The following is a 27,997-nucleotide window of genomic DNA, read 5'->3' as shown; positions in this document are numbered from 1 at the left end:
TAGTTAATAGAAAAAAGGATCAAATTTACCTTTTTACTTTTTGAAAAAAGTTTAAATTTGGCTTCTATTATACTATTCGGATAAATAAAACTGATATTATCTGAAGGTTTAAATATAACGGATTCAAAATAGAGATTGATTCAGAATTTGAAGTTTATGAGATGTGGATGTTAGGTGTGGAATTGGCCAAACAAGTCAATTCTTTTGTTCACATAGTCGTGATGTAAGCGCTTACCTCATAATAGTCGTGATGTAAGCGCTTACCTCATCATAGGAAATTCATTCCTATAAATAGGTAGCTTATGGTTCATTTGTAAGAGATCATTAAGATCATTTGCTATACACATCCCAAGAGAGAAAAAATCTAAGAGAAATACTCTTAGTGAAAGGCCTAAGTAAGAGAAGGTCTTTGAGAGAATTTTCTGTGGTAAAATTCTTGAGTGTAATTGGGATTGGGGTTGTGAGGTTGAGTGTTGTAAACACTTGTAATATTTCTTCTTTAATAAGATCTGCAGCAGCAACGTGGACGTAGCTCTCACATTGAGGGTGAACCACTATAAATCTGTGTGTGCTATTTATTCTTCGCTTATATCACGGCGTAAGTAGGTTCTGTCTAAGGAGGTTGGTATTTAAGTGGTCCAGCTGTGACCCTCCAATCTTTCCTGGGAACCTGCTTACAAAGGTCGGATTTGGGATTTAAATCCTAACAACTGGTATCAGAGCAACAGGTTGTGTTGTGATTTAGAAACGATGGGAGGCGAAGATGGTACGACGCACGGCATCGGTAAATTCGATGGTACAGATTTTGCGTTCTGGAGAATGCAAATTGAAGATTATTTATATGGCAGAAAGCTTCATGAACCTCTGAGTCCGAAACCAGAGGAGATGAAGCAAGCAGATTGGGATCTCCTCGACAGACAAGTTCTGGGAGTCATTCGACTGACGCTGTCGAAGAACGTTGCTCACAACGTGGCAAAGGAGAAGACCACCGCAGATATGATGAAGGTATTGTCTGACATGTATGAGAAACCTTCGGCAAATAATAAGGTATTTCTCATGAAGAAACTATTTCATCTAAAGATGATGGAAAATGCTCATGTTGCTGCACACATAAATGAATTCAATACCATTGTAAATCAATTGTCATCGGTAAAAATTGATTTCGATGATGAAGTACAAGCTCTAATTTTGTTGGCATCCCTACCAAATAGTTGGGAGCCAATGAGAGCAGCGGTTAGTAATTCTGTCGGCAGTGACAAACTAAAGTTCAACGATGTTAGGGATCGTATCCTTGCTGAGGAGGTGCGCATGACAGATTCGGGAGAGGCATCGACGAGTTCTGCTTTTAATGTTGAAAACAGAAGCAGAAATTATGACAGAAACTACAACCGAAATAGGGGCAGATCGAAGTCAAGGAATGGCAGGGGTCAATCCAGACCAGGACGAACATTTGAGTGTTGGAACTGTGGAAAACCAGGTCACTTCAAGAAGAACTGCAGGGCGCCAAAGAAGGAGGACAACAAGGGGGCTGGAATCAATGCTGCTACGGAAGACATTGGTGATGCGTTGTTGCTATCGGTTGACAGCCCGATAGACTCTTGGGTGCTTGACTCAGGAGCATCCTTTCATACCACCCCACATCATGATATAATGACAAACTACGTGGCTGGGAATCTCGACAAAGTTTATTTAGCCGATGGAGAGCCGCTAGATGTTGTTGGCACGGGAGACATTAATTTGAAGATGTCAAATGGATCCTCGTGGAAGATTAAAAAAGTTAGACATGTTCCAAAGCTGATGCGAAACCTGATCTCAGTAGGTCAGCTTGATGATGAGGGATATGATCTCAACTTTGGTAATGGGTCTTGGAAGGTGGCGAAAGGTGCTATGGTAGTTGGCCGAGGAAAGAAGATTGGCACTCTCTACATGACGACTAGCTGTCGTGATACTGTTGCTGTGGTTGACAACACAAAGAAGACAGATTTGTGGCATTGTCGGTTAGGACATATCAGCCAGAAGGGGATGAAGCTGTTGGTGACAAATGGCTTAATTCCGGAGCTGAAGACGGTGGACCTTCATACGTGTGAGAGTTGCATTCTCGGAAAACAAAAGCGAGTAAGCTTCTCAAATGCAGGCAGGGAGTTGAAGGTCGAGAAGTTGGAATTGGTGCACACAGACGTGTGGGGACCTACCACTATCCCCTCCCTTGGAGGATCACACTACTACGTGACCTTCATTGATGATTCAACCAGGAAGGTATGGGTTTATTTTATGAAAAATAAATCCGATGTGTTTAGTGTATTCAAAAGATGGAAAGCCATGGTCGAGAATGAAACAAACCTCAAGTTGAAGTGTTTGAGGTCCGACAACGGCGGAGAATACATTGATGGTGATTTCAAACGGTACTGTGCCGATAATGGGATCAAGATGATGAAGACTATTCCTGGAACGCCGCAACAAAATGGAATAGCCGAAAGAATGAACCGAACGTTGAACGAGCGTGCTCGGAGTATGAGAATACACTCTGGACTGCCCAAGACATTCTGGGCAGATGCAGTCAATACCGCGGCCTTCTTAATTAACCGAGGACCGTCAGTTCCCTTGGATTTCAGAATTCCAGAAGAAGTCTGGAGTGGCAAGAAGGTAAATCTTTCATTTCTGAAAGTGTTCGGTTGCTTATCATATGTTCATAATGATGATACGGCTAGAAGCAAGCTTGATCCAAAATCAAAGAAGTGTTACTTTATTGGCTATGGTGACACCGAGCTTGGGTACCGATTTTGGGATGAACAAAATCGGAAGATCATCCGAAGCAGGAATGTTGTCTTTAACGAAGAGGTACTGTACAAAGACAAGCTGCAAAAGAATTCAGAATGTCAGGACAAGGAATCGGAAATAGTCGATTTGAGGGACTTTCCGGCACCTGAGCCGCAGCCAGGTACAACCGAGGCAGAGGAACAAACAATCCGAGAAGGTGCTGATGAAAGTGCTGATTCTGAAACAAATGAACAGACGCCAATCACAGAGCTGCGTAGATCATCCAGGATCAGGAAGCCGCTTCACAGGTACTCTCCATCCCTCAACTACATTCTACTCACTGATAGAGGGGAGCCGGAATGTTATGAAGAAGCAATGCAAGTCGATGAATCGACTAAGTGGGAGCTGGCAATGAAGGATGAAATGGATTCACTATCGGCAAATCATACATGGGAATTATCCGAGTTGCCAAAGGATAAAAAGGCATTGCAAAACAAATGGGTTTATCGGATAAAGGAAGAACCCAATGGAAGCAAGCGTTATAAAGCAAGGCTGGTTGCAAAGGGATTTCAACAGAAAGAAGGCATTGACTATACGGAGATCTTCTCTCCCGTAGTCAAGATGGTGACTATCAGAACTGTTCTTGGGCTGGTAGCAAAGGAAAATCTACATCTGCAACAGATGGACGTGAAAACTGCATTTCTTCACGGTGATCTAGACGAGGAAATCTACATGCGACGGCCGGAGGGATTCAAAATCAAAGGAAAGGAGAATCTGGTGTGCAAACTTCAAAAGAGTCTGTACGGACTAAAACAGGCTCCAAGACAGTGGTATTTAAAGTTTGACAGCTTTATGAAGAAAGCTGATTTTTCAAGGTGCGAGGCAGATCACTGCTGTTACTTCAAAAAATTTGAAGACTCGTACATGATACTGCTACTCTATGTCGACGACATGCTAATCGTAGGAGCAAACCTACAGGAGATTGATCGGTTGAAAAAAGGGTTATCGGAAGAGTTTGCAATGAAGGATTTGGGAGCTGCAAAGCAAATCCTTGGGATGAGAATCGACCGAAGCAAGGAGGGCATCAAACTCTCACAAGAAGAATATGTGAGGAAAGTTATCAAAAGGTTCAACATGCATGATGCCAAGACAGTCAGCACTCCGTTGGCTGGACACTTTCGGTTGTCAAAGGATCAGTCGCCGACAACCGAGGATGAGAAGAAGCAGATGGACAAGATACCTTATGCATCTGCAATCGGTAGTCTTATGTATGCAATGATATGTACAAGGCCAGACATTGCACATGCAGTGGGAGTTGTCAGCCGATTTATGAGCAATCCGGGAAAGCAACACTGGGAGGCTGTGAAGTGGATATTCAGATATCTGAAAGGCAGCTCGAGTTCAGCTCTGTATTTCCGAAAATCAAAAACAGGATTGCAAGAGTATGTTGATGCTGACAACGGTGGTGATATTGATAGCAGAAAGAGCACATCCGGGTATGTTTACACCTTCGGAGGTACTGCAATCTCTTGGGTTTCCAAGTTGCAAAAGATAGTAGCTCTCTCTAGTTGTGAGGCTGAGTACGTTGCTGTGACGGAGGCCACAAAGGAAATGATGTGGCTACAATCTTTTCTGCGGGAATTGGATCAGGACCACGAGGGAAGTGTGCTATATTGTGATAGCCAAAGTGCCATTCATTTGGCAAAGAACCCGGTTTACCATGCTCGAACGAAGCACATACAACTCCGGTACCATTTCATTAGATCAGCTTTGGAAGATGGAGCGCTGGTGCTTGAGAAGATCGCAGGGAGTCAGAATCCAGCAGACATGCTGACAAAGGCTGTGACGATAGACAAACTGAAGCTATGCTCAACTTCAGTTGGCCTGCACGAAGTATGAAAGTAGGAAAGAGCTGCTGCATCGATCAAAGTGTGAAGAGAAATTAAAATTAGTCTTCAAGTGGGAGATTTGTTAGGTGTGGAATTGGCCAAACAAGTCAATTCTTTTGTTCACATAGTCGTGATGTAAGCGCTTACCTCATAATAGTCGTGATGTAAGCGCTTACCTCATCATAGGAAATTCATTCCTATAAATAGGTAGCTTATGGTTCATTTGTAAGAGATCATTAAGATCATTTGCTATACACATCCCAAGAGAGAAAAAATCTAAGAGAAATACTCTTAGTGAAAGGCCTAAGTAAGAGAAGGTCTTTGAGAGAATTTTCTGTGGTAAAATTCTTGAGTGTAATTGGGATTGGGGTTGTGAGGTTGAGTGTTGTAAACACTTGTAATATTTCTTCTTTAATAAGATTTGCAGCAGCAACGTGGACGTAGCTCTCACATTGAGGGTGAACCACTATAAATCTGTGTGTGCTATTTATTCTTCGCTTATATCACGGCGTAAGTAGGTTCTGTCTAAGGAGGTTGGTATTTAAGTGGTCCAGCTGTGACCCTCCAATCTTTCCTGGGAACCTGCTTACAAAGGTCGGATTTGGGATTTAAATCCTAACAGTGGATTCAAAATTTATGAGTTCAAAAGTTTATTATATGACATATTAAGTAGATTTCTCAACAAATACATCCGATTTAGACCAAAATTACTGAATTTTGTCCAACGCGTATTTTCTATGCTAGCTTCGCCCGACTGTGAAACATGGAAAACGATTCTGACAATTTAGTTTTGGCCAGTAATCAGTACAATTCAAAATTTTAAAATAGTCATGCATGATGCAACTTAAAGATCATGAATAAATATACAGCTAATGCAAATTATGGTTGTACTAGAGAAACATTGAATTAAATGTTATAGGTGCATCATTTTTAGAGCCACCTCCAATAGCTATGTTCCCTTAGAAGACAACTAATGTTTCTTTAGGATCGAATGGACAACAAGTGACTCTATATAGAAAACATAGCTATTGGAGGTGGCTCTAAAAATGGAGCACCGATCGATAACATTTGATTCAATGTTTCTCTGGTACACCTATAATTTGAATGTACTTTTGTTAAAAAAAATATATATTGCATATATATATTGAGTATAACGAGTTTTTTTTTAATTATCAGTATAATACTATAATATAACTTGTTACATCATATTACTTATTATTAATTTTAGGTTACTAATTAATATTATTAAATTACGTTACATGCAATTACTTTTTACGTGATCTAATTATATAAAGTTTTTTTTATAGTAACGGTACATACAACTTAAACTCTATAAAAAAAAAAAAGATAAAAATTGATCATAGATAACTAGTAGGAACAACAATTAGCTTTGTTCGTGATTATATTAGGAGTACGGGGTGTACAAAGAAAATCTACAAACCGCACAAAATTGATAATCCGAACTAAATCGAGAAAAAAACCCGACTAGTGATTTGGTATTCGAAAAAAAAATCCGATCATAATTGGTTTGATTTGGTAAACACGTCCTTGCGTAAGATATGAAGAAGATTTTGAATATGACTTAAAACTTCTGAAATACTCCTAGACACACTTTTCGAGGCAATGACTTAAAAGCAAGTTTTTGGCAAGTACACCCTAGTCTGGTGATCATTTCGGTCACCGGATATCTCATTTACTTCCTTTTTTTTAGTCATCTCTTGGAATTCATGGAAGACTACATTTATTTTGCGGTGGGTTTTAAGTCTTATGAGGTTATGAGAACAAATGGCTCAGCAGAAACTTGGTACGAATGGACAGAGAGAAGCAAAAATTTCAATAGGAGAACAACTTTTAGAAGGAACTATATGGATTGGGAAGACCTTGAAAGAGACATCTAAGGCGAATGGAAACTTGGTAAGGAGATGGAAGAGAAAAGACAGACTTTTTGAGATATTTTGTTCAAGAAATCTCAACATATTTGGTAGGTACATCAGCATCATCAATGTACAAGGCAGGAGGAGGTCAGTAATAATCATCCCAGAATTGATGTTCAACTCAGGGTAGGTTTTCATAGCAGACAAGTTGGAGAGGTTCATTAATAGCCAAGTTCAGAAGGAGGTATCAGTTCAACCGAGACTGGCTTAGAAGAATTTCAAATATGCAGGCAGTTAAGATTTTTAAATAGTCCAGCAGGGAGGTGAAGGGAGTTAATGTTATTCCAGCAGTGAAGGGGGGGGGGGGGGGATTTTATGCATTAATGAAGAAACAGACTCTGAGAGTGAAACTCTTAATAGATGTCTTCTGGGCTCCTTCTCTGAATATGCTATAGAAAAGCCTATACTTTCAGAAATCAGAAGATGGGCATGCAATATTTGGAAGCAGACACATGGCCTGAATGTTTCTGAAATGGGTAACAATATTTTTCTCTTTGAATTTGCATCTAAAGCCACAGTAGAGCAAGTGATGAAAGGTGTTTGGGTTTGGAAAAAGACACAATGTAAACTTCAATGGTGAAGCCCGACTGTTGGAGCCATTCATCATGATGAGAGACCTGAAACAATGTGGATTAGGATTGTCAGTGTTTCATTGCATATATGGTCACAAAAAGTCTTCAAGGCAATCGGTGATTTTTGTGGCGGATCGGTGGAGACAGAGAAAGAAAATCATCTTCATAATCATCTAAAATGGGCCAGAATCAGGGTCCATGGTGATAGCAGTAAGATTCCGAAGGAAGTCAAGATTGAAAAAGGTGGAATTCTTTTCACGATCCAAATTTGGGTTGAATAACCGGCGACATTCATTATCGGCGAAAAAGAAGGAGGGCATGCTTGTCCAGCAGGTATTGAGTTTTAATCCAAAGGTTAAAAGGGTGGAGGAGTACGACTGTAGCAGAGCAGAGTCTGTTCAGCCGACACAGGCACGTGAGTTTGCATTGATAGGATCTGAAGCAGTGGTACCTGGAAGCGAAGTGGGCTTCGACATTTTAAGTGAAAGAAACCAAGTTGAATTGGGCCTAATAAAGTTGGGCCAGAGTTTAGTAGAAGTTAGTGAATCCTCAAGTTACAAAATTAATGAGGCATGTGAAAAGCAAGCTGATTTGGGCCTAATAAAGTTGGGCCAGGGTTTAGTAGAAGTCAGTGAATCCTCAAGTTATAAAATTATTGAGGCACGTAAGAAGCATGAGGGACAAAATTTTAAGCACAAAATGGGGCTAAAAGCTACTGACGAGTCTCTTAAAATATTAAAAGACTTGGCATCAAAATTTCTCGAATCCTTCAAGCAGTGGGAAGAAAGACTGGAGTTATCACAAGATAGAGTCTATGCGACTACTGCAAATCCAAGAAGAAAATCCATACAATCAGTCGAGACAGTGAAAGTGAAGGATGTTGCAAAAAATATATGCCACGCATTGATGATAAACCTCGAAAATAACAAAAATCAATCGAACCCAAATTCTCAAGACATGCAGATACAACAAATTCATGAAGCGGAGCCAATAGTTATGCAAAATCAGGGAGATCACGTAACCGAGATTGAAACTTCAAATTGGGTTAATGGTAATATTCTGGAATTGAGTAATAATTATGGAGCTGCTTTTGAAGGATGTGAGGAGGCAACTAGAGCTCTTCTAACTAAATTAGATGACAGAAAGGAATTTATGGAGAAACAAGAGCAGATAGAAAAGGTGAAGACACCTAAAAGTAGAGGTATTGGGAAGAATGAACTGAAAAATCTAGCTTCAGATTTAAATGAAGAAATTAGAGGAGTCAGGAGCAGGGGGAGAGTTCAAAATTTGATTTATCAATGAAAGTCAATTTAATTTCATGGAATATGAGGGGGCTTAACAACATCTATAAAAGACAGCTTGTTAAGAGTCTTATGCAAGAGTAGAGGGCTGATGTTTACTGTTTTCAAGAGACAAAGTTGGAAAAATATGTGGAGGCATATGTTAAACAATTATGGTCTTATAAGTGGATGAGAGGTGATTTTATTGAGGTTGTAGGAAGTAGAGGTGGTATCTTGATTATATGGGATAGCAAACTTTGGGTTGGGAAACAAGTGGATGTAGGAATTTTTTTTGTTTCCTATAGATTCGATTCTGTGCACCATTCTTTCAGTTGATATCTTACAGGTGTGTATGCTCCTCACACTAGATATGACAAACTGGACTGTTGGGAAGAAATTGCAGAAATGCGAGGACTATCTGGTGGTCCTTTGATCACATGTGGATATTTTAATACTAATAGAACTATGGTGGAGAGAAGGGGTTGCAATAGAATTATAAATATAATGTCTGATTTTTCCGGATGGATTGAAGAGATGAAACTGCATGATCCCCATCTCAATGGAGACAAATTCACTTGGTTCAGAGGATTAAACCATGTGCTTCCAGATTGGACAGATTTTTATACTCAATGGAATAAGATGAAACTTTCAAAAACATCAGGCAGAAAATCCTTCAAAGAACAGTATCTGATCATAGTCCAATAATTTTGGAATGTGGTAACTGGGAGAGGAAAAACTCATATTTTAAATTTGAGAACTGGTGGCTTGAGGAAGACAGTTTTATTGATCAGATAAGAAACTGATGGAGTGAATTTGAAGTTGAGGGATGGCCAGACTACAAGTGGAGCATCAAACTTAAAATGTTGAAAAACAAAATTAAAGTTTGGAGCAAAGAGAAATTTGGAGAGCTAGCCAATAAAAAGAGCAATTTGCTATATGAACTGGCAGATCTGGATTTAGTGCAAGAAACCATACTTTTAAATGAGGAAGAACTAATGGTAAGGGCCGCTATCATGGTGGAATTAGAGGAGTTAGCGAAAAAAGAAGAGTCCAGCTGGAGGCAGAAATCAAGAGCTCTATGGTTACAACAAGGAGACAGAAATACAAGATATTTCCAAAGGATAGCAACTACTCATAAGAGGTATATACCATTGACAGGCTGGTGATTAGAGGAAGAGAAGTAAAAGAAGCAGAAGAGATCAAGGTGGCCATGGTTGAATTCTATGATAAACTTTATTTAGAATTTGAAGCATGGAAACCATCTTTTGAACATAATGACTGCCCAAAGATTACAGAGGAAGAGCAAGATTGGATACAGAGACCGTTTACAGAATCTGAAGTTTTGCAAGTAGTTACTTAGTGTTCAGTGGACAAAGCACCAGGTCCTGATGGCTTTACCTTGGGATTTTATAAGGTTGCTGGGAGATTTTGAAAGGTGATATTATGCAAACCACCGACAACTTTCATCAAAATGAGATCTTTGAGAAGTCCTTTATTTCCACTTTCATAGCTCTAATTCCTAAGAAGTTTGGAGCTGAAGAAATTAAAGGACTTCAGACCTATAAGTTTGATAGGGAGCATCTACAAGATTATCTCCAAATTAATCACAGGGAGAATGAAGACTGTCACGGAGAAGCTAGTGGATGTACATCAAATGGCATTTTTGCAGGGTAGACAAATCATGGATGCAGCTCTACTTGCTAATGAGTTGGTGGATTCCAGAGTTAAATAGAAAAATCTTGAAATTTTGTGCAAGCTTGATATTGAAAAGGCTTATGACCATGTCAACTGGGCCTACATGCTGAACATTCTGAGGAACATAGGTTTTGGAGAAAAATTGATCAATTGGATAAAAAGTATCCAGTGTGAGTTCCTATGTTCTAATTAATGGAAGTCCTGAAGTGTTTTATCCAATCTGGCAGGGGTTTGAGGCAGGGGAATCCCCTGTCACCTTTCCTATTCTTATTAGCCATGGAGGGGATAAATTACATGATCAGAAAAAACTAATGAATGGATAAAAGGGTTTGGAACCCAAACCAATAGGGGTGAAGACATGGAAATTACCCACTTATTATATGCTAATGACTGTTTGGTGTTTTGTGAGGATAAGGTTTAAAAAATCAGACACCTTAGGGCAATATTGACCATCTTTGAAGCCATTTTAGGTCTCCATGTTAACTGGAATAAGAGCTTCTTACATCCAGTGAATCAGGTGACTGATCTACAGTTTCTGGCAAGTAACTTGGGCTGTCAAACTGAGTCACTGCCCACAAAGTACTTGGGAATGCCTCTGGCTGCTAACCACAAGGCATAAGAGATATGGAATGATGTGTTAGAAAGGTGCGAAGAGAAATTGACAAGATGGAAGAGTCAATATTTATCTCTTGGGGGTAGATTGACTTTGATAAATTTAGTCTTGGATGCCTTACCTACTTATATGATGTCTTAGCTTCCTATTCCTAGGGGCATAGAGAAGAAGATTAACAAAGTAAGAAGGGAGTTTTTATGGCATGGTAACAAAGACAAAAAAGGTTATAACTTAGTGGAGTGAGAGATTGTGACACTCAGCAAGCAACATGGTGGCATGGGGATTAAGAATATCAGACTTCATAACCAGAGTCTACTCCAAAAGTGGTTGTGGAGGTTTTATAAGGAAGGCAGATCTCTCTGGAGGAAATACATAGCTCAAAAATATGGTTTATTGAATCAGTGGACAACAAATGAAGTAAATACAACTTACGAATGCAGCGTTTGGAAGACTATTAGGAGAATATGGAATGAATGCAGTGAAAATTTGAGCATAAAGATGGGGGATGGGACAAAAACTTCCTTCTGGGAAGATCATTGGATTGGGCACTGTAATCTTAAAACTTTATTCCAGGACTTACATATTCTCAGTCTCCAAAAAATGACAAAATGTCCCAAATATGAACAACACAAGGGTGGAATCTTTTGTCTAGAAGGGAATTAAATGATTGGGAAATAGGGAGAGTCACAGATTTGCTTTCGGTACTCAATTTCTTCATAGGACCACTAATGTTTCAGATAAACTAGTTTGGAAACTATGCAGCAAAGGGAATTTCACTGTTAAATCAATCTATTGGGAGAAGAACAAAGTTGTAAATCCATCTCTGGTTTGGCCATGGAAACTTATTTGGAAAGTTAAAATTCCATATAAGGTTTCTACTTTTGTTTGGTTAATTTTAAAGCGAGCTTGTCTAACACAAGAGGCTCTACAAAGAAGAGGTCTTTAGATATGCTCAAGATGCCTACTTTGTGGGAAAGATGCAGAAACAAATGAGCATTTATTCCTACATTGTCAGATAACTGCACATCTGTGGCACATGTTCTTTTGTATCCTAGGGGTGAAGTGGGTGTTACTAAGATCAACTCTAGAAGTCCTATGCAACTGGGAAGGAATTGGAAGAAGGAAGACAAAGGAAGATTGGTGGTAGTCCATTCCAGCTTGTATTTGGGGGTGATGTGGCGTGATTTTACGCCACAATTGACGCTTTTCGGCTATAAGTTTTACTTGTTTTTAAGCAAGTCTATGTTATTTTACGTGATTTTTAGTATGTTTCAGGTAATACGGGGTCCCTAGAGCCAAAGTGTGGAAAACAAGCAAAAAAGCTGCAAAACTGGAAACAAACTGAAGGTTCTGGAAAATTTCGTGGAAAATGACTCTGCGCGTTCGCGCAGGTAACCCACGCGACCGCGCCCACGCGCGTTATTAAGTCCACGCGTTCGCGTAGAAAGGACACGCCACCGCGCTGAAGGAATCGCGTGATTCTATGCGTTCGCGCAGAAACGTGGCGCGTTCGCGTAGAAGGAAATTCTGCCCAGTTCGACCAGAACTTGGGTTTTGACGATTTCTTCCATTCCAGTTCATATAAATAGAAAATTAGGGCAAAACATCAGATATCTTTGGCTCAACACAAGTCCTTGGAGGCTAGGATTTCACACCAACACATTGGAGGAGAAGATTGGAAGCACTTTAATGAGATATTCTTAATCCTTTCTTCAATTTCTTGTTTTGTATTGAATATTTATGTGTGTAGTATTTCATTTCAATACTTGAATCTCGTTTATGGAAGTATTCTTGATTAAAGTTTGGATTGAATCTCTTGTTTTGCTTATGTGTTGAATGATTTTATTCCTAATGAAGTGAGTTATTGTTTCTTTAATTAATCTCATTTTGAATGATTCTTAAGGGAGTAGCTAACCCTAAGACTTGCCCATTTATTTCGGTTTAAACTTGGAAGAGGCAAATTCGGGATTGGGAAAGATTAATTAACAAGAATTTGGGGCGTTAACCCTCATCTAATGGAAATCGACCTAGGAATAGGCGACACCACTTGTAGCCATATTCGGGTGTTCTTAATGCTCCTAATTGCTTTAGGGATATTCAATTAGGTAGTCTAGTTGGTCTTCGGAAGAAGCTAATTTAGAGTCATTATCCGAGGTTAAGTAATATAAACTCACCATTATTTGTAAATCATGAAGTACATTGGATCGTTACTTGAGCGTAGTTTCCCTTGTATTCATGCTTGTGGTCATTGATCATTTTACTTGCTTTCTAGGTTAGTTTACATTTTTGCATTAGCTATAATTTTCTCTCAAACAAAACCAAAATATTATCCATCGTTTGGCTTTAGCTATCATTGGTGAAAATTCCTACTTTTCCTAATCGCCTACATATTGTTCTCTGTGGGATTCGACCCCGACTCATAGTTGGGTAAATATATTTGCATACGACCGTGCCCATTCTAATTAATAGGGTGGATTTGGACGTTATCAGGGGGTCAATTTGGAAGGAAAGAAACTCAAGACAATTTGAAGATAAAGCTAACTCCATCAAGATATTTAAAATGAAGTGTCTTAGTTTCTTTTATTTTTGGTGTAAACAAGATATAGTGGGGGAAGTAGGTGATTTGATAGATTTTCTAGGCAATGTGTAAATTGTAACTAGCACCATTACCTCCTGGCCACTGTTTTTTGGCTTTACCTGTAAAGTTTCACATCAGCATTCAAAAAAATGTTGATACTTTTGGATGGAATACAAATGTTATCTTATTTGAATAAAAAAAATTGGTTTGATTTGTTAAACTAAAAAAAATCAAACCGAACCAAACCAACCCGACATTACATGTGTATAATTTAAAAAAAAATATTTTATACAAAAATTTATTTGAAATGTTATTTATAAATATTTCATCGTTTGGTCTTTCAATTATTATTTCAAACTTGAACTTAAAATCTTGAATGGTCAAATAAGTTTGTTAGTGTATAGATGTTAGTAACTCAAATAAAACCCAAATCAAAATAAAAACGCTAATAAAAGATCAACTTCTTGTTGTTTGAATAATCATTCACAATCACACAAAAATCCATTCACTCTTTCAATCTGTTTTGGGTCTTTCTTTACCAAAAAAAAAATCTACTGCCATGTTGAGAAAGAAAAAAAGCTAAACCACATTGGCCATATAGGTTACATCAGGCCTTTAACCTTTCAAAATATAAAATATACCAAAGGGTAAATTGAAACAATTACATTAATTACTGCAAAAATTGGCTTTAACCTTTCAAAAAGAAAAATATTGAACTCATGCGAGCACCCTAGGGAAACATGACACACCTGATCCTATGCGATTTCATTATCTTTTTTTTTTTAATTATAATGTCATCACTCATCTCACATTTATGTTATTTTCTTAAAATACACCTTATTAGATAGTTGTATTACAATGACTAACGAAATATTTGAAACGCAAATTATATGTTTTGTATGAAGACTTTACCAAAAGAATCCGAAAAACCCAAAGTTGAAAACTTGGCTTCTGGTGGTTTGGTTTATAAATTCAAAAACCCGACACAATTGGTTTGGTCTGGTTTGGTGCTTGAGAAACCCGAACCAACTCGGTCCATGTACACCCCTAAGAGATTTGCACAAATAGGCTTACGCTTGAGTTTTGATCACAAATTTTGTCGAATTTCAAATTGATTAGCGGAACTTGTTTCGTCACAAATCCTTACGGATTGTTGCCTAATCCTTACGAATCACTAGTTTCTTTTACCACAAATCCTGACAAATATTCAAGATTGATACAAATCCTGATGGGTCGCTATAACTTGCAGTGTAAAAAATTCACAAACACGTTCTTGCTTCAAAATTGGTTCAAATTAATGACTGCAAATTTGATGTACAACCTTCTAAACCCAATTCTAGGAGTGTCAATGGTACAATGGTACAGTTCGGATGGTTATTTTATAAAAAATTTACCATACCAATTTTTTGGATATTTCATTTTGTAGAACCAAAATTAGACTTTCCGAAACCATCCCATCATCTCGATTTTTTTCGGTATCGGTACGGTTCGGTTAATTTTTTTTTTTAAACAAAACAACATCACGTCATAGTCACTAGTAAAAGTTAAAGACACGATATCATGCATATTTCAATAGGACATTAGACATTTTTACTTTTTAAAAGGTGATGAATCAAGAAAACATGAAAGACGACAAGAATAAAGATTGATCCCACTATTTTACGGTAGTGTAAAACATTGTCAAGCAAAGACTCAAAGTATAATTTATATCGCACGAGGGAACAAAAATCAATCAAGATGGACTCAAGAACTGAGACTACTAAGATTAATTATCCAATAAGAGAAATTTAAAATCATATGAGAGGAAATATATTTAATACTTTGTAACTTTCTATCCAAGATCGTTGGAATACCTTGTAGCTTGCAAGCTAGTTACTACTCGAGACGCTAGAACTAATTTAATTTCAATCGGAGTTGTATAATAGGTTTCAATGTTGGAACTTTTGGTGTTAATTATTTCATTATCCCGAACCCAAGACAAAATTTTTAATATTTTATTATATTTAAATCTAATATATAGAATATATTTTACACATATAAATTAATTCGGTAAGGTTCGGTATTTTTTCGGTTTATTTTTATAAAATTAAAAACAAATCCAATTATTTGGTACGATTACAAATTTTCATAAAAACCGTCGGTTTTAATAAAGAAAACCTAGAAATCGGTTCGGTTCGGTCAGTTACGTCGATTTTTTGAGAACCATTGACACCCCTACCCAATTCCAATAATTTCCGGCGGTTAAATTCAACTTAAACCTTCAAAAATCAATAGACGCACCTCGCTTTCTTCAACTCTTTTTTTTTCTTTTTCAAATTCAACATTAGTATTCTTTAAACAAGCAATAAATATTCAATTTTCTATGACATATATTTTATTATTTTTTAAATTTTAATGGTATGCTCTTAATTTAATAGAAGAATAAGAAAGAAAAGAAAAAGTAGCTGTCTGGCTGCTAAAATTGTTAAAATTTTGTTAATAGAGCCATGCATTAAATTATTATAAATAGATACCGTTTGGGAGGACACTCAACATAAATGCGTGATATATATTCCGACAAAAGATATTAAAATTTCACCACAACGTCTTAAATGATGTTAGGTGTGCGGTATCAGTAGACTAATAATATTTGCCATAATCTTATTCAGAGATCCAATTTATGACATGAAAGCGACAGATCACCTGCAATGTTATCATCCACTTTTCTTCTTCTTCTTGTGTTCCTTGTAGTATTCATTTTCAAGAAAGATCTAGAGGTTGTTCATTTATGTATTAAAGATTTTAGGTATGAATTTATTGTCCAAGTCATTGAAGAATTATGACAGTCCCCAAAGCTTGAGACATACACCACAAAAAAATTAGTTTCGGAGGTTAAAAGTTACAATTCGCGAAGGTTTTAGTCTCTGCTAGTTACTAAAAGAGGCTAAAATCTCCGTGAATTGCAACTTTCAACATTCACAAATTATCCCTTTTTTTGTAGTGATACTAATTACTCCGTCCGTCCAGAATAAGTGTCATCTTAAAAAAAAAAATTGTCCCAAAATATGTGTCGTCTCAGGAATTCAAGACAAAAATTGACAAGTGTTTCCAACTATGACTTTCACATTAAAGAAGTAGTCTTTTTTAATACTCCCTCTACCCCAATTTATGTGGCACTTTTCGCTTCTCGAGATTCAAACTGCATGAACTTTGACTAACATTTTAAGATGTATTTTTCCTCGTCTTTTTTAATACTCCCTCTGCCCCAATTTATGTGGCACTTTTCGCTTCTCGAGATTCAAACTGCATGAACTTTAACTGACATTTTAAGATGTATTTTTCCTCTAATTGATATGAGAAAAGTTGCAAATTATAGTACTTCTCAAGTAGTTTTCGAATATATAAATTTTAATGTTAAAATATTGAGATAATCTTATCTAATTTAGCTTCAAAGTTTAGTCAAATTGACTCTCGAAAAACAAAAAGTGCCACATAAATTGGGATGAAGGGAGTATTAATCAATTCTAAAAAAAATCTAATAAATAGGGATAGTTTATTAAAGTTCACATTGTATTTATTAATTTCTTAATGAATATGATTTTTGTTAAGATAACACTTATTTTTGTGACAGAGGAAGTATCCCTACAAATACTTACTAATAGTTCACTAAGTATTCTTCAATATTCAACAAACTCTTCTCGGAGCAGAAACAACATAAATTGAAGGAGCAAATCGCTGAATTTATTGAATTAAGCCAGAAGTGTAATCAAGATTTTTAGTTTATATGAGCCACAATTTTTTAGTAGCTCTCTAGGTTATAAATAGATTATTTATACATACTAACTAAACTTTTCAACATATATACAATATTTGAGTTAGAGCAATCAAATTTTGCCACCTCGTAATTATAACGGCGGCTCCGTTGCGTGACAAAATTGTAAAAACCATATGTATTAATTATTTTGGGTTAAAATAACCATATGTATTAATTTCTGTGGGCTCAACAGTTAAGACTTTGGTTAGGTATATGAAATATCAGAATATTTGACTTGTTCAAACAAAAAGGAACAAGAAATTATATGGTCAAAGTAAGGTAAGAAAAAAATATAAATAATAGATAAAGAAAAGATTACGAAAAAACGACTTAGATCGAGCCTCACGTATGTCTTGCACGTAGCAAGGCAAATTTACCACACAAATAAAATGGAAGAAAAATTGTTTTTAATTAATGAGAAACTCTTCCTTTTGAGATACTATTCACGTTTTACGGAACAAATATGAGTACTATTATCTTGTCTTGTCTTCGTAAATAAGGAAAAACAAGACTAATCATTTATTAGCTATTCTATTTTGGTTGTGGGGGTGGGTGTGAGTGGGGGGAGGTGTTCCAATTTACCTATATAAAGCCTAGCAACGTCACACATATAGTGACAAGTTCAAGTTTTTTTTTTTTAAAAAAAAAACATGGCAACTTGCAATGGAAATGGAGCTGCAAATATTTCCTCCAAGTTGCAAGTTGAAGCAATCCAAACTGTGATACCATTGAAGATAACCGATCCACGGTTCTCCAGGCGAATCTCGCTATCCAAAAATCTCTGCTCGGACGATTTACAAAGGCGGTTTCACATGGTTTTATACTATAACAAGGTGTCAGAGACGGATTCAGGATGGATAGTTGCGGGTTGGTTTAAGGAGTCACTAGGAAGTGCAATAGTTGAAAGTCCAATATTTGCTGGAAGATTAAGAAAATTAGAGGATGATAATTTGGAATTGGTTTCAAATGATTCTGGTGTTAGAATGCTTGAGGCTAATTATCCAATGAATATGGATGATTTTATTGAACTCAAGAAGAAGGAAAATGTGGAAAATGAGCTTGTTTTTTGGGAGGATATTCATGAAACAAGTCCTCAGTTTTCTCCTCTTTTCTATGTCCAGGTATGCTCAAGACTTGACTTAGCATAGTGATTAGATTCTTGTTCATATATGTATAAGTTTCTGTTTCATAATTTACTTTATCTTTAAAACAGCTTCTCTGCCCCACATAGGTAGTAGGGGTAAGATATGTATCATTTTACTCTCTCCAAACTTCACTTATAAAATTATATTGAGTATGCTATTGCTGTGATTTACACTCAGTTTGAAGAAGTTTTTTCACTAATAAAATGTGCTTGCTATGAAGGAAATTATACTTTTGAAAAATAAGTGATTTTCTTACTTATCTTTTGATACTCGGTAAGTACAGTCTTGAGAGCATTTAAACGCAATCAAAGACAGAGCTAGAATTTTTAGTTTATGTGTTCTAAATTATATTTTTCCCTCTACTGGAATTATTTATGCATATTAAATGAATCTTTTAATATAAAGACAGAGTTTGAGTCAACGTTACTGAGTTCTGGCGTAGTCCGTAACTACCACCATGGCCGCCCATGTACGTAATCTAGGAAAAAAGTACTATGGGAGTAGGGGTCAGGGTGGGTGGTGAGTTGGCTGTCGGTGGTGGGGTGGGCATCAAGGGTGGGGGTTGGAGGTGTTAAGGGTGGGAGGAGACAATTAACTTAAAATACCATTTATGAAACTTGTTTTTCTTACTTTCATTTTGGAAATCATTTTTCCTGATTTTTAAGAAACTTATTTTCTTAGAGCAAATACTTTCCGAAATATTTTGACCAACTAAACCAGGGAAGATTGAAAAATATTTTTGAGAGTGTGTTTTTCTCTATAGTAAACACACTCGTAGTGCATTTTGACATGTTATAGCTAGTAATTTACCTTAATTTTCGAGTTGCTAATTTCATTTTGAGATCTCTTTCATTTTCTATGACTAGTTACCTATAACAATCCCTTAATAACCTGACAATATTCAAATTCTTTAATACGCTGAATATGTAGTAAGTTAACCATAATATGTAAGGAAATTCTTGTAAGGCAGTTTACTAGTATTTCTTTGACCAAATTTCTAAGTTTTGCTTATTCTGTTTGGAAAATAGTAATTTGTATTTGGCTTATTAATTTAAAAAGTACTTTTGTCAATATTAGATGATTAATTTATGTTTAACAAAAGCTCCAGAATGACTTCTAGGGAAAAACTACTTTTTCAGTTTCTAAAAAATAGCTGGTGCAACTATTCAAAACCACTTATATTTTTCCTAAACGCTTGGACGACAAACAATTCAGCTCTCTAAATTAAGAACTTTTATATAAAAAAAGAATTGACTTCCTAGAAGCTTTGGCGAAACAAGCTATAAATGTCTTTTCTATAACTCTTTCTTGAGGCGAACCCACTATTTGAACATTATGATTCGAGTTCGGGATTCTGGCACAACTCATTTGATTTAGTGGTTTCGAAATAGATTAATTGTAGTTATTTATTAATTTTTATCATGTATAGGGCTGATCCAAAATTACAAGTTCATCATCAAAATTGTTGGGTTAAGATGACATGCACTAGATCCACATGTGACTTCCATAATAGTAGTGTCATACAAATTGTAATAAAAGAGGGAGGAGCTTAGGTGATAAACTTTTCAATGTTAAGTTTTCCACTGGCTCATTTTCAGGTGACAAATTTCAAGTGTGGAGGATACTCAATTGGGATAAGTTGCAGCCTATTTCTAGCAGACCCTTTTGTCATGACAAGTTTCTTGAAAATGTGGTCCAAAATTCACAACAACCTTGTGTCACAAATTGACTCACCAAAAATACCAGCATTTTACACTCCAAATTACACAAAAATTGGCTCTTCACCCAATCTCTCTATTACTAGCCCAAAAACAATAAACCAAATCACTCAAACTCTAATTTTCAAGAATCCCAAAAACCCCTTGAAAATGAACAATGAATTCCTCAAGAATCTTGCATCAAAATGTGTTGGAGAAACAGAGGGAAAAATTGGTAAAAAAATTTCTTCAAATTTCACTTTTTTAGTGAATGAGAATTTTGAAAATGTAAAGGTGGAAAATTATTCAAGAGAGGAGATAATTAAGGGGGAAAGTGGATTATCTATAATGTCAGGAAATTGGGATGATTTGGGAGCTGATCAAGTGAGATTTAATGAAGGAAATAAGGCTGTTCATGTTTCATGTTGGATTATTATTGGAGAAAATGATCAAGATCTTGTGATGATTACTCCAACTCCTAATGAAGACAGCTCTGAACTAAACATTATAATTACAGTGTCTAATTAGATTCTTGAGATTGAGGTTAATGAAAAAGTTGTACTAATTTACCCCACCAAGAAAAAAGAAAAAAAAGAGAGAACTCTTTGCTTTTTTGTTTCATTGCTATTTTGGGTTTTTGGTAGACATTATATTGCTTTTCTCTTCTGAAGTTGCTTTAAAGAAATTGGTTGTACTATTTAGTTATCAAATATTTTGTCATGTATATTCTCTACTCCACAAAGATAGGGGTAAGATCTGGATATGTTATCGTTGTTGTTTGTATTCTTCAAAATGAATTATTTTCTTTTGATAATATTTTGAAGTCCAAGCTTTTGTGTATCTCACAAAGAATGTACATAGTTGTCAAGCACACTAGGAAAAATGTTAATAATAACAATATCTCTAGTAAAGGGTTTTATAGAGAATTATAATTTACTCGCATCCGACGTTTACATCAAATGATGTTTTCAGTGGCAGACATGTAAGTAATGCGCAGGTATTGGATGTGAAAAAACAATTAAAAATGGTAACTAATATCCTCCAGTAGACTAAGAATAAAAGGAGAAGTTCACCTAAAGAGGAACCGCATTTGCTTAGCTAATTGGTGAGACAATTTACAATAAGAATTGTTCAAATTTGCTTTATCATATGACCTTTCTTTGGAGCTCTCAAAGAATCCCAAGTTACAATACAACGTAGCTCTCAACATATTATATACCAATCTACTATATTGTAGTGGTATAAGTAATTAAGCATATGCTTGGTGAGCAATGAAGCACTACAACGACCAAAATACGTCAATTTGGACCATGACAAATGAGTTTAAGATTAAATCAAGCTCATTTAAGGGAGAAATGTTTATTGTCAGGATTTCTCAATTTTTAGGTTTAAACCGGACCTCTGGTTAAGAATGGATGAGTCACATCCATCCAATCATACCTTTTGATAGTATGAGTTCGAATTACAATACCTTCGAACCGGTCTATAACTCGCTAAATATGTTAAGGCAAAAGAACTATTCAATTCGTTAATTTGACGCTATTTGGCTTGATACAAGTTTGAGTTTTTTTTTTTTTTGGTTACATCAAAGTTAAAAAATGGAGAGAGTGAGAAGCGCACGCGCTCACAAAATGTTCTTGAGAGGAAGGAAGAAGATTGTAAAGAGGAAGTCGAAGAAGAGAGTTAATTGGACATATCATCATCTGCGTGTTAACTTATGCAACAAATTTAAATGGTTAGTATATATATATATATATATATATATATATATGAAATTAGATAGATGGAGCTCAATTAGTAAGAAGGACAAATATGATGAGATGATTGGTGAAGATTCTTTGCTTGAAAGTCTAACAAAGAGCAACTAAAACGAAATTGAGCATTTCAGGAGTAAATCTAAACTTTCCTCCATATATTTTTAAGAGTAAGTTTTAGCAGTGTTGTCAAAGGCATTCTTTTTGGCTGGGCACCGGATAAGGTGAGCTAAAAATGCACCGAGGTAAAGTAGTAGAGTTCATGTATTATGGGATGGAAGTCTCGAATATTTGATTATGAGTAAGTCTCAATCATCCATACGTCCATTACATCATTTGGGGCTTAGGCCCATAAAACTTTCCCAAATTGAAAATAAAATTACAAAATATGTCATTTTTAATACCTAGATACTTAAAAGGTAGCTCGTTGTAAATTCTCAAGCCAAATAAAATCTAAAGGCGAAGGCCTTTTTTAATTGTAAGCTCTAATTTCATAATTGCATTTTTTTGTCGTTTATTAAACAAGTGAGTAGCCTTTGTCTCTTTGTCCGTTAAGTGAATATGTGTGATGCATCTTCTCATCTTTCACTTTTAATTTTGAAAAACAAATATTATTATAATATTTGTGCACATATTAGCATATTAATACACACATATACATTTCTCCACTAATTTATAGTTTTCTTGAATTTTATATTTTTATATGTGATTTAATTTTTTGTGATTTATCTGCATAATAAATTTATCTGCTTATTTTATTGATTTATTATCCACCGAATTTATGTCTCACCCCAAACATATGGTCTTACTTCATGTCCACGCCTTTTAAAACAATTCCTTATATGTGATTTAATTTTTTGTGATTTATCTGCATAATAAATTTATCTGCTTATCTTATTGATTTATTATCCACCGAATTTATGTCTCACCCCAAACATATGGTCTTACTTCATGTCCACGCCTTTTAAAACAATTCCTTTAGTATCCATTTATAAAATACTATCAAATTTAACCTCGCACGGTTGTGAATGATATTTTATTTTATTTTTAATATAAAAATTATAGATGTATTGAAAAAAGAAAAATTACAACAAATTTGTTATCATAGATGAGTCTAATGACGATATAGTTATTAACTCCTACATGCATATAGCTTAAAGCATTTAATTTGTTTCTACCAAAGAAATTAGAATGAAGTTTACTATCTAAACTTTATCTAATTAAGAATGATAAGGAGTATAAATGAGAAGGTAAAATTAAAATTTGTAAGTATCATCTCACAGCTAGAGGCGAATTCAGGATTTTATGAGGATGGGTTTACCATTGCTTTAAGATAAGATATAATTTTTTTATGGGGACATCGACTTCCCGAACAAAAGATAATTAATTACATTTTTTTAAGAAGTAAGTTGTTTTATAATTACAATGGCATCAAAGAGATGCATAGTTATAAAAGAAGAGGAAATATCAACTCATACGAAGATAACAAAAACCTATCATAAGTCTAAAGAGCTAACAAATCCAAGGGTCTATCATAAGACTCAAGTTAAATCCAAAAAACTAAACAACCCTTCTATTACAATTGTATTCGACGAGGCTTCATCCTTTGAAAACGATCCATAATAGCATCATTGCTTATAGTTGCATATACTTTATGCTCTATCTTACAAACTAGCCAACCATTTAAAAATTCTTTACCAATGCGATTGCGCAGATCATTTTTTATGAGCTTCATTATGGAAAATGCTCTTTCCACACTTGCAGTAGCAACATGTAAAATCAATGTCAGCTTCACAAGTAAATAAACAAGAGACCAAGTTTGATCCAATTTAGTTTTTGCCATCACAATAGCAAGATCCTTAATCCACTTCAAGTTGAGAAACTTGCTATCACGCTGTCAAGCATAGACAATGGAACTATTAAGCTGGTAACTGAGATCTCGAAGTTGGTTATCACCAAACTCACTTATGTAATACCCGGCCAACTTCATTATCCTGTTCTTGTCAAAATTAGCAAATGAATCAACGGGATTCAAACTAGCCATACCAAGGAGTAAGTCACTAGTCACAACATCAAAACGATTATTGAGCTCCTGAAGTTGCAAATCAATAACTGCATAAAATACTTCACATGAAAGTGATGTAAATATGAAACTCCGGGCCTCTTACACTTCGATCTTGGATAGTCATCATCCATTTTGGGAATCAAAATTTCATGTTTTCCACAAAATGAATAAACGTCATCCATTAAAGACTCCAATTCACTTTCTCTCATTTTTTGCAATTATCTTTGCAAGGTTAAGCAAACTCCATAGCAGTGACAATATCTTAATCTTACTTTTGTAAAGATTTGTTCAATGCAATTGTAAAAAGCAACATCTTGAACATCAAATGCAAAATAAGACAAATTCAAATTCCTGAATGTTATCCAAAAGATTTCCTGCTACAAGTCTATCAAGCTTGAGTGGAGAATCTTCTTTCATATCTTTAAGCACATTAGCAATTGAAGAAAATATAATCATGAAATTTTTCAAGGTCTTAAAATGAGATCCCCAACGAGTATCACCCGGTCGTTGGAGACCACGTTCTTGATTTAATCCTTGCCCAGTAAAAATTTCTCCGGCTTTAAGCAATTCTTCCAACTTCTCCACTTGGTGTTGTCGAAGTAATTCCCTACGCTTAAAAGATGTTCCAATAGTATTCAATACATTAGTGACAACATAAAATAAATTTTTCACATCGAAGTGTTTTCTAGACAGAACGACAAGTGGTAATTCCAACTAATGAGCAAAATAGTGAATACAATATGTAGATGGAGCATCTTGCAAAATCAAAGATTTTAGGCCTTTTTTTTCTTCTTGCATATTACTAGCTCCATCGTAACCTTGTTCACGTAATTTTGATAAACATAGCGAGTGATCCTCAAGTAAAGAATAAATTGCTTTCTGTAATGATCTTGCAGATGTATCACTCACATGGACAATGCCCAAAAAGCTCTCTATCAACTCTCCACTTTTGTCAACATATCGCAAGACTAGGACCATTTTCTCTTTATGTGAGATGTCCTTTGATTCATCAACTAATATACCAAAATAAAAACCATCCAAGTCTTTGATGATAGCTTTAATTGTTTATTTAGCACAAGAATCCACGATATGCTTTAGAATTGTCGAACAAATCATCATATCATTTTTTGGAGCAAGTTGTAATATTACCTTTTCCATATCTGGACGGTTGCTTCCATGAAATTCCAAAAGTTCAAGAAAAAGATCTTTGTATTCGGAATCTTCACTCTCATCATGACCACGAAATGATAATGCATTTCTTAGGAGAAACCTTACCACATTAATCGAGGCATTTAAGCGAATTCGATAATCAATCTTGTCTTTCTCATTGAGATTGGAAAAAGAAACTCAAATCGATTGACGTTGATTTTTCAAATCTAGAATCCTATTAAAACATTTATTATGAGTACTAGTTACTTCACCAACTTGTGATTTTAAGTCTCGACGGACCATGGTTCCCTCCTAAAATCATCATCTACAAATGCTCTCCCCGCATTACCACGACTTTCAAATTCATTCTTGAACAAATAACAATACAAACAAAATGCAGCATCGTCTTTTATGTTATATTCCAACCAACTAGAATATGGAGGCTTATACCAATCAGGATTAAATTGACGCATCTTGTCCCCAAACTTAGTTTTAGGAAATACTATCAGTTCCGATTGATAAGGCCCCATCTCAATATCATATCTCCTCATTTTATCTCGAATATTAGGATTGAACTGAAAAATGGGTATTACTTTCTTTGGGATCACGTTCAAGAGAGCCCAACTCAAGACTACAATCAACATTTGAAGGAGGGGGTGAAAGTGTCTCACTTTGAATTTCCGGAGCTATACGCGAACTAACGGATGGACGGCTACTAGAACTTGGTTGTCCAATGTACAACTTAGTCACGTATTAATCCATTTTGATTCCTGCAAATTTAATAACTATTCAACTTAGTCACAAATTTATCTCTTACAAATTCATAATAAAATAGGGGAATCACACCTCTTTCACATTAAAATATAAGGGTATCACACCCTTCCAAATTTGTAATAACATAGAGTAATCACACCTCTTTCGCATTCAAAAGTAAGGGAATCACACCATTCTAAATTTGTAGTAAAATAGAGGAATCACACCCCTTTCGCATAAAAAATAAGGGAATCAAATCCTTCTAAATTTATAATAAAATAGAGGAATCACACCCCTTTCACATTCAAATATAAGGGAATCACATCCTTCCACATTTATAATAAATTAGAGGAATCACACCCCTTTCGCATTCAAAATTATAGAGAAATGTTCATTACCGTCTATCAAGCTCGAAATTTAGTGCAAATACGATTCACGAGGTCCAAAACTTTACGGCTGCAGTGCATATGGTACTTCTCCTTCGAAGAAAAATGATGACTCCAACCTAAAAATGAAAATTTTTCAAATTCCTTAAAATCCATAAACCCCAAAATTCAAAAGAACCAAGAAAATAAGCTTTCAAAAGTCAAAACCCATAAACCCCAAAATTTAAAAACTCAAAAAAACCAATAAAGTTCAGAAACCCAAATTCAAAAATCAATAAAAAGACCAAAAGGGTGTTCGAAATTCGAATTCAAGACTTACCGGATACCTTGTTGTTCTGAGATATTTTGTTTTGGGATTAGAGAATAATATTATAATAGAGAATAAATATGGGAATGGAGAATAGATTTTGCCTTTTCAAACTTGGGACTTAATTTTACTTGATGGATTTTGGTGGGTTCATTGTTGGCGTGCAGCTTAGCTATCAACTATGAGTTTCTAAGTTTCTTGATTGTCATGACTCATGAGTTCATCATTGCAGTGCAGCCATGGAGGTTTTTTTTTTTTTTTTTTTACACTTTTTGGGACATCGTATAATTAGAAATAAAAGAAAGAAAAGTATATGATGCACTACGAAGTAAAAACACTTTTTTACTTGAGTAATAATATAAAAAAGGAAGGTAAAAAGGTAGCTTTAGAAAATAATAGCAAAAATTAAAAAAGCTGCCCAAGTTTGGGATTGAACCCATGACCTTGAGAATATAAAAATAACATTTGACCAGTGCTCCACTTAACCTATTATGATCATATATTCGCTTAGTTAATATTAGATATATTTTCAGAATTATTCATATAATATATCGAGATTAGTCGAGTGACCATATGTTCACGTGACTCAAAATTTACACACAAATTCGCCCCTGCTTCCAGCTACTAACTATCATTCAAATAAAAATATTTAAATTGTTATTAGTTTTACACTTGAGAAGATATAATTTTATATAAATGAACAAAAAGTTTTTCTTGACCAACAAAAAGTTTCTATAGGCAATAAACACCAACAATAGTCACACCAGCAAGAAGCTTCTTTAGTTTCTCAACAAATTTCTCGTAGCCAAATTTTGGATGTCCTGGAACATTGTATTGCATGTTGCTTCGATAAGGACCTTCTTCCATGTCTGCTCATCCATCAACATGCCTCGACAATCATGTTGTGACCTATTACATTCATGACCATTGCTACAATCACTTCTCAGCCATAAAACTGCATATCACTACAAATGCTATAATTTTATGAAAAATTTGCGTTTGCATTCGCAAAAAGTAGCATCATTGGTCTGACACAGAGGCGGATGGAGCACTGTAACTTGAGGTTCAATTGAACTCCAAGCTTTCGATGCGGGTTGTAAATCTATGTGTAAAAATTTACTAAAATTACAATAAATAGTAGATATGAACCCATAACTTTAGAAATACAATGGTTTACTGCTAAAAATTTAAGATGTTGAACCCTTAGAATTTAAATCCTAGATCCGCCTCTGGTCTGACCAAATGGGTTTGTCGGGCTGAATTTGGTCAAACCAAAAAAAGTTCGGAATATTTGATAGATAATACGATTGATACTTTGAACCTTTTTTTCCATAATATTTGATAGATAATATGATAGATAGTTTGAACCGCTTACAATGATATGTTAAGTTGCTTATGATATAAAATAAAGTACAAAAGTTGATTCAAGTAATCAAAGAAATAAAGTAGAGTTATGGAACAAAGAAGATCAAAATCACATAAACAATTTACGAAGCAAAGAGTGGGGAAAGAAAAGCAAATACCTTATTATCTTCTCATTAATACTAATTTATTTATTTCCTTAAAACGTTTACTCATTTATTCCTTTCTTTGAAACAAATTTACTAATTGATTGGTGAGCGTTACTGAT

At 35.4% G+C, this 27,997-nt stretch overlaps 3 protein-coding genes across 3 annotated transcripts; 1 reads left to right on the top strand and 2 right to left on the bottom strand.

The window, feature by feature from the left end:
• The first annotated feature begins 17,726 nt into the window (after window positions 1-17,726).
• LOC132609774 (shikimate O-hydroxycinnamoyltransferase-like) lies at window positions 17,727-20,769 on the top strand. The gene is made up of 2 exons (XM_060323924.1): window positions 17,727-18,232; window positions 19,855-20,769. The coding sequence occupies exons 1-2, from the start codon at window positions 17,762-17,764 to the stop codon at window positions 20,479-20,481; spliced, it is 1,098 nt and encodes a 365-aa protein (XP_060179907.1). The 5' UTR covers window positions 17,727-17,761; the 3' UTR covers window positions 20,482-20,769.
• A 2,514-nt stretch (window positions 20,770-23,283) lies between these two features.
• LOC132612290 (uncharacterized) lies at window positions 23,284-23,981 on the bottom strand. Its single transcript, XM_060326587.1, has 3 exons — window positions 23,876-23,981; window positions 23,734-23,819; window positions 23,284-23,601 (listed from the first exon to the last, which is right to left on the bottom strand). The coding sequence occupies exons 1-3, from the start codon at window positions 23,979-23,981 to the stop codon at window positions 23,284-23,286; spliced, it is 510 nt and encodes a 169-aa protein (XP_060182570.1).
• Window positions 23,982-24,093: 112 nt separating this feature from the next.
• Window positions 24,094-25,472, bottom strand: LOC132612288 (uncharacterized). Its single transcript, XM_060326586.1, has 3 exons — window positions 25,222-25,472; window positions 24,922-25,042; window positions 24,094-24,486 (listed from the first exon to the last, which is right to left on the bottom strand). The coding sequence occupies exons 1-3, from the start codon at window positions 25,470-25,472 to the stop codon at window positions 24,094-24,096; spliced, it is 765 nt and encodes a 254-aa protein (XP_060182569.1).
• Window positions 25,473-27,997: the final 2,525 nt, after the last annotated feature.

Source organism: Lycium barbarum, chromosome 9 (assembly GCF_019175385.1).
Source record: "Lycium barbarum isolate Lr01 chromosome 9, ASM1917538v2, whole genome shotgun sequence".
In the NCBI taxonomy this organism is placed as follows: Eukaryota; Viridiplantae; Streptophyta; class Magnoliopsida; order Solanales; family Solanaceae; genus Lycium; species Lycium barbarum.
Note: the sequence above shows the minus strand (reverse complement) of the source record. Positions and strands in the feature narration are given on the sequence as shown.